The 11,758-nt window shown below is 38.7% G+C and overlaps 1 protein-coding gene across 1 annotated transcript; it reads left to right on the plus strand.

Annotated features, from left to right (window-relative positions):
• Window positions 1-220: 220 nt before the first annotated feature.
• On the plus strand, window positions 221-7,677 carry kat7b (K(lysine) acetyltransferase 7b). The gene is made up of 14 exons (XM_010794800.1): window positions 221-420; window positions 1,786-1,936; window positions 2,028-2,276; window positions 2,389-2,471; window positions 2,799-2,882; window positions 3,037-3,135; window positions 3,271-3,381; window positions 3,808-3,999; window positions 4,579-4,668; window positions 4,795-4,935; window positions 5,027-5,120; window positions 5,845-5,991; window positions 6,152-6,258; window positions 6,706-7,677. The coding sequence occupies exons 1-14, from the start codon at window positions 403-405 to the stop codon at window positions 6,805-6,807; spliced, it is 1,668 nt and encodes a 555-aa protein (XP_010793102.1). The 5' UTR covers window positions 221-402; the 3' UTR covers window positions 6,808-7,677.
• The last annotated feature ends 4,081 nt before the right edge of the window (window positions 7,678-11,758 follow it).

The raw sequence follows: 11,758 nt of genomic DNA on the forward strand, positions 1-11,758 counted from the left end.
CTATCTACGGTCACTTTTTGCATCGAAAATGTGCTTTTTTATTAAATAAACTAAACGCTTATGTTATTATCCAATTAATGTGCATGTTTCAGTGTCCACTCTGAAGGGCGGTGCTCCCCGACATACACACACAAATGCACACACTCACAGTCAGAGCCTGCCATACACCATGGAAACTACCAGAACTTGTCGCCCCCTGCCGGTGCGGCGGATCAACTTCAGCACCGGAAATGCAAGCCTCCGTTCTGTCTGTGGCGCGATAGACCCAACGCTGTGTACATAAAAACTTCTGCCTGGAAACAAATCAATAAAGAGTTTCCTTTCATCTTCATATCTTAAGTTTGGGATATTTTGCCAATCGACACTACAAACTCACGGGAAATATTGCTCATCAGGTGGAAAATGCCACGTAGACGACAGGTAAGAGGGATATTAGCATTATTAGCATTAGCTTAGCTAGCTCTCATTATTCGACCATTTAAAATAACAAAACAGCAAACGTTAGGTACACATTCAGTTCATCAAACAGATTTTAACCAACATGTTGATTTCCAACTGTATTTTTTGTCGTATTTGTCTTTTGTCAACATGTTCAGTTTACTTCAAAGGAAGATAAATGTAAAGAATATCCTACTTTTAAATATTGTTATCTCTAATTTGGCCCTTCATAGTGTTTATTTGTCAGACAGATTTGTATCTTTCACGGTCATCTTGTATATATTTTTACCTTTATACTTCTGTTTTGTTTTCCATTTTGAGATGTTTATATTTTTGCTTCAGTCCGGATGCTCCACCATATTCCAATCAATTATTCCCCCATTTTAAATGCCAAACCAACATACGTTTTGTTCACATTAAGTTAGTCAAACAGCTTTTACCAAACTCATTGCATTTCAACTATTAGTTGTCATGTTTTGCTTTTGTCAACATGTTTAGTTAACTTTAAAGGAAGATAACTGAAGGTACACTGTGATGGACGGCAACAAACAGCTAAACCATAGCTAAAACTTTACTTTGGGTATTTTCTTAATAAAACAATGCTTTATTTTGGTTAGATCACGGCCGAATTTACCATAAGACAACACTAACTCGTATTATATAAATAATATGTATATAGTCAGAGAAAGGGAAGCTCTAGTAAGCACTACATCCTAAAAATGCACGATTTGCTCAAGCAGTTTGGTGCCACAGTCTATTAGCCGTTGGAGAGATCTAAGCTAACATGACACGTAAAGCTAACAACAATGCTAGGTTTCTGGAGTGCTAACCAGGCTATGTTGTGTCGTGTAGCCACTACTATTGCCAGCAAATTGTACATTATTTGACTAGTTGTAATAAGAAAACGTGTCAAATGCTATTTGTAGTAGAATATAATAATTAGTCGGCCGCAAACGTTAGTAACAGCTGTTTAGCCTAAAACAAGCCCAGCTAGCAGCGAGCTAGCACCTGTTTGTGGGCCCCTTTTTAAAAGAAAGACAATATTTACACAAAATATAATCATTTGAGAAAGTGAGTTCAGTTAACTATGACATCTACGTTATTCAAAGTGGATGCTGTGCTGATTTATAAAGAGGTGGTGTGGAGCAGAAATGTAAAACATGTTAGCTGGATTTAACAAACTGGATTCTTACAAAAATGGGTCAAACCGTTAACAGCAATTTCTACACATGGATCCATTTTTCCTATATTTTAAAATAATATTTTGAATTAAGAAAGAACAAATGTTTTGTCCATGATGTTATACCATGTAAAGGATGCCTCTCATTTGACCCCCCCCCCTGATAGAGACATATGGTTGGAAGTGGGTCAGATGGAACTGAAGACTCTGACTCCTCCGCTGAAAGAGAACAGACCAATAGTTCAGAAAGCGACGGAAACCTTTCCAAGAGACAGCGCCTCACCAGAGCCTCTACTCGCCTTAGCCAAAGCTCTCAAGGTTGGCCAACATCCTTTTTAAATACATTTGAAACAGTGTACTTCATCATAGCTGTTTTCTTTACTTCTTGTTTTCACTCCTTTTGCTTTAGACACTCCAGACTTGAAGCGAGCTGCAGACCATGATGAATCTCCACCGTTGACGCCCACAGGAAATGCCCCCTCTTCTGAATCGGAGCTGGACATCTCCAGCCCCAACGCCTCACATGATGAGAGCCAGGCCAAAGATCAGGCCAGCCGAGACTCGGATAAAGACCTCTCCCATCGACCCAAGCGCCGCCGCTGTCACGAGACATACAACTTCAACATGAAATGCCCCACGCCAGGATGCAATTCACTCGGTAAAATCCCTGCCCTTTTAAAAAGTGTAAACAAGGTTATTCCGTGACATCATGTACTATCATAATGCCATTTTATTAATTGAAATATATTTCCTTTTCTCAATGTATCCAGGTCACCTCACAGGGAAACATGAGCGCCATTTTGCTGTGTCAGGTTGTCCTCTTTACCACAATCTCTCTGCTGATGAATGCAAGGTGAGATGATGATATGTTATTGCAGTTTCTTGTTTACTATCATAAGCTAAGATAGAGTTGGCCAACACTTGACTTGTTATAATGTGTATGTTGTATTTCTGTTAGCTACGGTTTCCTTGGCTGGCCAATTTTTTCTGTTTTCTTTTTTTTTTACTTGATAAAAAAACAGCATTGTAGTTCTGTGTTTTACATTAGATTTTTATGGTAGTTAGTCTTATGGTTAATAACAAACAGTTAACAGAGCATTAACTTCCAATACATTGATAAGGCTTTGCAAAACACAAGAAGCTATTTCACACAAGAGATTAATCTTACTCTTCATTACAGGTGAAAGCTATCAGCCGCGAGAAACAAGAGGATGAGCTGAAGGGGCAGGAAGAAAACAACTCACGCCATGCTACTCGCCACCAGGTAGCCTCTTTTTGCTATGATTAGCATTAATCACGTTTTCTTCTTCATGAAGCTTATGAATGTTCTTTCTGATTGTGTGCAGAGATAACACATTGAGTTGTTATTGTGCACATGTTGTATTGCCATGAAAGGTAATGTATTTCTATCTTTTCAGACACCAACATCCAAACAGAGCAAATACAAGGAGCAGGTGGCTGAGATGAGGAAGGGCCGAAACTCTGGCCTTCAGAAAGAGCAGAAAGAAAAACACATGGTACATCGCTGGCTCTCAAACATGCCGTTTCTCACTTTGACTCTCACTCCATGTGGCTCTTTCACACCTGCTGGGCTATTTATATGTTTGATATATATCATTTGATCTTTATTCATTTGAATGTCTGGTCCACAGGAGCACCGGCAGACACACAGCAACACCAGAGAGCCTCTGCTGGAGAACATCACCAGTGAATATGACCTGGAGCTCTTCAGAAAAGCCCAGGCCCGCGCATCTGAAGATCTGGTAAGGGGCTGTTTTATATTACCATTATTATACATTAAATAACTGTGTTCAGGTTTCCTGCTCGGTATGGGAAACTAGGGAATCTGATTTTTAGTTATTCTCAGGTCTGGATAAGCATGGGAAAACATTTGGTTTTCCAGACTGCTGTGGGTAAATGCAATTGTTCAGAGGCCTGGGTTTACAATTCCACAAATGAAGCCTGGTTCGCGAAGGATTTGAAATGGGCAAAGAAAGCTAATTACAAACCATATGCAAAATAACTCTAGTCTTGTAACAGTATCCCCTGAACTCAGATTCACAAATATGGTCTTTTTTTTTTTTTTAAAGAAGTCTGTAAATGTGTGACATTTTGAAATGGAAACTATGTGTGTATCACAACTGTTGATGCTAAGATCAGCAGTAACACCTTCTCCGTCCCTCCTGCAGGAGAAGCTGCGTATCCAGGGTCAGATCACGGAGGGCAGCAACATGATAAAGACCATCCTGTTCGGCCGCTACGAGCTGGACACCTGGTACCACTCCCCGTATCCCGAGGAGTACGCACGCCTCGGCCGCCTCTACGTGTGCGAATTCTGCCTCAAGTACATGAAGAGCCAGACCATTCTCAGGAGACACATGGTGAGGGTCAAAGAATGTTTCACTGCCACGGTGATTTCCACTGGATGTTTGATTCTGTCTTTAGGACATATGTCATATGTCTTAGCTCCAGCCGGAAGCTACGATCGTCTGGACAGGATCTCCTCTCTACCCCCCGCACCAGGTTGCGGACTTTCGGTGACAGAGCTTTCAGTGTAGCATCCCCCCCCCTCTGGAACTCTCTCCCCCCCCGAAACACTTTCAAAAAAGCCCTCAAAACGCACCTTTTCACCAAGGCTCTCCCCACGNAACCTGTCTGCCTCTTTTCCCCTACTCCCCCCCCCTACCCGACTTGTAAAGCGACCTTGGGTTTCGTGAAAGGCGCTATATAAATATTATGTATTATTATTATTAATAGATGACCGACTCATTTATAGTTCATATTAATACAAGTAAAAAAGGCTTGAAATTGATTGGTTCATTTAGAATTTGTATTTAATGTATGAAAACATCATTCTTTATTAACACTGGATTATGTCTTTTTTATATAATATCTGTGTTTATAATATCTTAGTCTTAGAAAATGATACTAATGTGTGTTTTTATTATTTGTCCTTTCAGGCTAAGTGTGTGTGGAAGCATCCTCCAGGAGACGAGGTCTACAGAAAAGGAGGAATATCTGTGTTTGAAGTCGATGGCAAAAAGAATAAGGTAGGACTTTAAAATGTTCATTCCCTCTGGTAGTATAGAAACTTGGAGACTGGTTACACGCACCCCTGAAAAGCAAGCACTTCAGACAGAATGATTTAATACTAATTAGTAGCTGTTTCCCCTCAGATCTACTGCCAGAACCTCTGTTTACTTGCCAAACTGTTCTTGGACCACAAAACGCTTTACTACGATGTGGAGCCGTTTCTCTTCTACGTCATGACCGAAGCCGACAACACCGGCTGCCATCTGGTGGGATACTTTTCCAAAGTAAGTGTGAAAATAAGATTTATTCTGTGTATACAAAATGTTTTATATATTGTTGTACACATTACCAACTGGAATGTTTTTGTATCACCAGGAGAAGAACTCATTCCTGAACTACAACGTCTCCTGTATCCTGACGATGCCGCAGTACATGAGGCAGGGCTTTGGAAAGATGCTCATCGACTTCAGTAAGCGTCCACTGATTTCATTCAATTGAACCAAAACCAATTCAACTAAAAGATGAAGGCATTTGAAGGTCCCATGTCATGGCCATTTCTACTGATCATGATTCCATTGTTGAGGTCTACTAGAATAGATTTATATCGTGCAATTTTCCAAACTCACATTGGTTTCTCATACAGCATCTCTGTATGCGTTCTGGGGCAGCACAGACAGGTCTTCTCTGTGTTAGAGTTTTACTCGCTACAGGGTGTACTTTGAGGCTTTGTGACTCTACAGACCGTTTACATGCAGAAAAAGCTTCATAACACACAAGGGGACGGGTAATAACCGGAAAAGCATGATATGGGACCTTTAAAGGAAAAAAGTACATCCTCTTAAATTACTTTTTGCTTAATTAATAGAATGTAGAATATTTCTAATCTAGCCTTTGAGTAATATTCATCCAGGGCTGTGTGTAAACTTGTTTGAGACTGTTTTGTTGTGATTTTATGGGATTTATGTGTTTAAAAAAGTTTTGTACGATGTTGACATTCGAAATTTAAATCAACATTCTACGTTTTTTTTTTCTTCTTTTTCTCACTTGTTTATTATGCTTAAAGCATAGTTGCAGATACACAAGTCATCACTTGCATACAGCCTTATTATTATGGTCTGTTTTCAAACTGCTAGTCTTCTTTACATAAATACAAACAGCTGCTCTTCATGACTCTCCTCTCCTCCTTCTTTCAGGCTACCTGCTGTCTAAAGTGGAGGAGAGGGTGGGCTCACCCGAGAGACCCCTGTCTGACCTGGGCCTCATCAGTTACCGTAGTTACTGGAAGGAAGTGTTGCTCAGATACATGTACAACTTCCAGGGCAAAGAGATCTCCATCAAAGGTGAGTGAAAACACAGAAGTCAAACTATACCACTTTACTGCTGTGAGGATAATGAACTCTCTGTCTGTAGGTTGTGAAAGATGTATAACCACAGGAAGAGATGGTATTTGTAAACAAAGTACACACATGATTTTCACCGTTGTAATATTTATTGATGCAGAGATCAGTCAGGAGACGGCAGTGAATCCGGTGGACATTGTGAGCACGCTGCAGTCTCTCCAGATGCTGAAGTATTGGAAGGGAAAGCACTTGGTGTTGAAGCGACAGGTAAGATGGCGGCCCGTTGACCCTTTTATATTTTAGTTTATTATCTCTCGTTAAGGAGCCCTATAATGCTTTTTGGGGTTGTCCCTTTCCTGTAGGTTTTTGTGCATGTTAATGATCTGTAAAGGCTTAAATCCACAAAAATAAATTCAAAATGTTAAAAACCTGTATCATGATGGGACAACTCTCATATCTGGCTGAAAAGTTCAATCTTAAAATCAACATTTTCTTCCAGTCAAACAAATATTTTAAAAGGAAAGACAGGAGTCTAACCTTTATCTGTTTTGGAAATATTCAGTAAATATTGTACCCTAAATTACAAGACATTGCTATTAAAGTGATCACAAATATTTGATATCATCTAATGTTTCCCCCTATTCAATTCAGTTTCATTTCATTTGAATCCGTATATATTTGACAGCCCAGTTGTTCCTTTCCCCTCCCTCTCAGGACCTGATAGATGAGTGGAGAGCGAAGGAGATCAAGCGAGGCAACAGCAACAAAACCATCGACCCCAGCTCTCTGAAGTGGACCCCCCCCAAAGGGACATGAGCACTAAAGACCCTCAGGCTACAGAATGAACTCACCTCCAGCCTCACCAGCCACAAGTAGCCTCGACCTCCAAACTGTCAATAAAGACCATTGGTCATCCTTTCACGTTACTTTTTTTTTTTTTTACTTTTTAACTTTTAGATTTGAAGCACCCTACGTTCCAAATTCAATCATCAACTAACTACAAAAGAGAATGTCCTTTCCTGTTTCTTTTTACAACTGCGTACATCTACTAAGCTTTGAATGTTAATGATAAATGAACCGGTGTGATGTGTTTTTGCTTTTCTCATGCAAAAAAAATGTATTTACCAGCGTTTACAGGCTGTTATTTTTTTATTTAATTCAGGAAATGTGCATTTAAAGATGGTTTCTGTTTGGGATTAATACAATGAGTGTCGGCATGAATTGAAAACGTCAGCGGAGTGTGAGATGTATGGTGACACTTCTTTGGTTGGCGTAAAATTGTATAGATCATTATAACGTACACTTATTTCTTTTTAAAGCTCCATCAATACAAGATGTGGACCCATTCCTCCGATGAACCTGCCAAATAATGGAAAACATGAATTATACATATTTTTAATTTGCTCAGAATAAAAAGAAAATGGCGCCACTGCAAGAATGCACATAGAAATCAAACACATCAGGTTTTTATACGATCATACCTTGCTTGCGTGGTTTCTCTGAGACATCGAAGGCTGTGGTTGTTGCAGGAAATATTCTTTTTGAAGACTCTGTAATCAAACATCTTCATTTCAGTGGGACAGTATTTGCCTTGTACTTTGAATCATAGCTGTTACATGTGTATTAGCAATTTGATATTTTTAATATCAATAAAGCTGCTTTGATATTTTGAAATGAGCTACACTTTGCTTCGTTGGAGTTTTCTTTGCTCACCGCCACTGGAAACGCTTCTCCCCATCAGACCCACAAACGCCTCTCCTTTGTTTCCTGTCAGTGTGAGGAAGAGACTCACTTTACAATGACCCATTTCATGATAGAGATGCTGTCACAACAAACAACCTGAAAGTGACATCAAGCTACTTACGTCGATTTACTTTAAACGGCTTCTTTGGATCTGAGGAATAGTTAGAGAAAAAAAAAAAGGTTAATGTTTTTTATAATCATTTATCATGTTTTCATATTTTCAAGCATACACGATGTGCAGATAGTGTGCTCTAAATACCTCACCTTAATTTGTATGAATTAATTTGCATACTATATTGTATATAGAATACTATATTTATTTATCTTTTTTAGTAGTAGACTGTTCTATTATAGAGTACACTAACTTGCTTTGTATATTATTTATGTATATTTTATATTATGCATTCTTTAGATTCTCAATGCTGTTCAGATGTATATATTTACTGTTAATATATATTTGTATTCTATTTATATCTTAATTTATTCTATGTATGCTTTTTTAACACGCTGCTGTGACAGAACAATTTCCTAATGTTGGATCATTAAATCAGTTCATTACATTACATTTAGCTGACACTTTTATCCAAAGCTACTTACAATAAGTACATTCGACCAAGAAGAAACAAACTTGGAGAAAACAGAATCATATAAGTACATCAGGTTTCATAGAGCCAAAACATTTCAAGTGCTACTCAACTGGCTTTAGATAAGCCAGTCCTTTATTAGTACATAAGTGCTTTGTTAGTAATTCTATCGCTCGAAGTGGAGTCGAAAGTATATCTTAATTCATCTAATTTCCACAGAAATTCACTCTATACAGAAAATAAAATATGTAATATGCGTTTAAATAAGAGATGAGTAGAGAGGCCACCTGAGCGTTTCCCCATGAGTCCGTGGAAGCGCAGACCTTTGGATCTTTTCATCAGACTGATCAGACTTTCCTCCAGAGACTCATCCTACCAGAAACAATTATTATTGCAGAAAAATAATTAAAGAGCGGACTGGATACATATTTTTGGTTTGTAAAAAATCCCTAAATTATCATTAACCACAGAGCATTTAATCAGACACTTAAAAAAACTCCAGCAATAAAAAATAATATTTTTTATAATCTCTATTTTCCCCAAAGAATGTAATAACGGACGCTCACCTGCCAGTCTGGAGATAATTCTCTCTCCTCTCCCTCCCTGGAGGACAGCGCCTGATAGGTCTGCAGCAGAGCACAAAAAGTCACAACAACCAGCCATAGCTTCCAGTTTTCCATTTCTCAGTCAGGAAGAAATGTTTTTGGTCCCGTAAATCTTCAATCAAAACAGCAGTTGTTCTTCTTTAGCTGAAAAGACAGATACAGTGTAATTCTGATCGCCCTATCTGTATTCAGGGTGCATTTATACCTCTACCCCATGCTGTTAGACCCCTCCCCTCCAACCATTTTGATGCACATTGCATGTAGACATTTCTGGGTTTGCTTGATTACATCATAATGTCTCTTTAGAATTCAAGTTTTGCAGCCATTTAACCTTCAATATCTGGTGAATAAAAATGTTTTTCAAATGTATTTTCTCCGTTGTTTCACAGTTGGTATAAGATGTCTTCCAAAGATTTACAAGCTGTTTAAAATTATCAGAATACTCCACAATAATATTAAAGTTTTAATATTTGCTTTTGAGATTGTCATCTTTCATTTCCATTTTTATTGGACATCTGTTCTGCTATTGGTCTATTTTTATCCTTATGATGTGCACATGCTTCTTTGATATCACTGATGAGGGCAGGACATGCAGCGCTTTGACCGACGCTCTGCAAATATCACGAACTGCTTTGAAGAGAGAGCTTTATTGGACAGCAAATTTACCTGGCAGCGAGTTCTGGAAGTATCCAATTGCACAACAACGCAGATGTGACCTCTGACCTGACATATTTATTGAATTATAAAGATTTAGGATGGAAATGCTGAAGGTTGACGAATAGTATAAGGGCCATGCAACAAATACTTTGTTCCGTATTTCAAGAATAAAAGAAAAAAAGGTGTAACTGTCACTAGGCATTGCATTAGTCAGAAAGGGGGACGTTTTAGATTGATTGAGAATTAAATTAAAATGTTTTGAAAAGTTTAAACACTTTTAAAGAATACATTTGAAATGTCGAGAATAAATATTGAACTTTTAAAGGGGCCTTATTATGTTAAATGTCAGGTTCATATCAGTATTTAGTGCCTCCACTGTGACATGTCTCCATGTTTTAATGTTCAAAAAGCTCTTTATTTTTCTCATATTCAAAGTTAAACAGTATTTTGACTTTATTCTTGGCTGTTCAACTTTATATTTTTAAATGCTAAACTTAACAAATAAACATTCCTCCTCTTGTTTTCTCTCCTTTAGGCCTTATACTGTTCCATAGAAGAGTGATTGTAACACTAAAGGTCAGAAGTCAAGCAGAAGAAGATGGAACAAGGTCTCATTATGTAAAAATGAACGGTTGACCTTTGAAATGCAATGAAGTTAGTGTGAAATGTCCTGCACATAATAATCTGATATACATCAATACTTGTAGTTTTTAATCCTCATTCTATCAGTAGGTTCATTCATTTTCCATCTCCTGCGATGATTACGCTGTTACCAAACCTTGATCTTTACTAACTTAGCCATACAAATGCTCTTCTCCAATGAAAGGTGAGCTCTTTTTCCAACAGTGGCCATAGACATTTCTGGAGAGGCAATTACTTGACAATGTGCTGTAAGGACACCCACTTGAAACAAAGCTGACACACACAACAAATGCTTTGATCCACGCACAGGTGCTTCTAAGAGCAACAAAAAGCCCGGGACAATTAGCCCTGAAAGGCAATTACACCTGAAAAGCCCCTCGTGTTCACATGGTGTAACCCACAGCTAACATGGAGAGCTGAATCAAAGAAATCAGAGGCAGGGCATTTGCATTTGAAATGGTTGAGTCACAAAGAGCTCCTGTAATGACAGAACACCGTGTTTCCATCAGAGGCTGTTTTGCAGGACCGTTTGGGGTCTGCAATGCTCACTGAGTCTGAAACATTTCACCTTCAAATGTGTGACCCCTTTAGTGTTGTTTTTAAGACATTAAATGAGATTTCTGCGGATGCAAAACAAGTTTAATTATGTCCAGGGGTCGTCTTTAGAAAGCTTCAAATAACCTTAACATGTATGTCAAATATGTTACCTTAATTGCTCTGGATCGCCTACTTGCAGTTGCATCCTGGGATATGTAATGTGCCGACCTTGTTTCTGTAAGGACTGAGTAGGGAGACCAGGGACAGTTGTAACAAGGGTCGGTTGTAACACCTTCAATATCTCCAATCACAAACAAGCTAGAGTGATGAAACTCACTCTGCACATGCGCAGTTAGATGGTAAGATCGCTGAGAAAAAAAGGAGCCACGTTTGAATTTCTCGCGTAAGATATCAGCAAAAGTGTGTTTCTGAGGTAAAATATTAACTACAATTATATGATGTATTTTTTGGAACTGTCTTAAGTTAAAATGTCTAGGAATCCAAACTAGTATTATTAGAATCACTGTTTTGTAAGCTAAAAATGTAATATAACTAGCTAACTATGCTAGCAATCAGGCAGGTTCACAGGGGGTGAAAGCAAGACTGGTGGTCCTGGGACGGTTGGTACGGGACGGTTGTAACATGGCACATTTACAATGATGGCTCATTTGCTTGAATGATCAATTGTTCATTCAAGCATACAGTTGTATTGTTGATTGGTGTGCATTGTCCCACTTACAAATAAACAGAATAAAATACTGTACAGTAGGCCTAAAGTGTGTGTGTGTGTGTGTGTGTGTGTGTGTGTGTGTGTGTGTGTGTGTGTGTGTGTGTGTGTGTGTGTGTGTGTGTGTGTGTGTGTGTTTACAGTATGCCAAATGTCAGAAAGAGGAAGACAGACAGGGGAGTGCCACTTGCTCTGCTGCAGAGGGCCTCAAATGAAGTTGAGAAGGGCAAATCATTCAGGTCAGTGGCAAAGTCCCTGGATATATGCCATGT

This window comes from Notothenia coriiceps, unplaced genomic scaffold (genome assembly GCF_000735185.1).
Source record: "Notothenia coriiceps isolate Sejong01 unplaced genomic scaffold, NC01 NC01_scaffold00037246, whole genome shotgun sequence".
In the NCBI taxonomy this organism is placed as follows: Eukaryota; Metazoa; Chordata; class Actinopteri; order Perciformes; family Nototheniidae; genus Notothenia; species Notothenia coriiceps.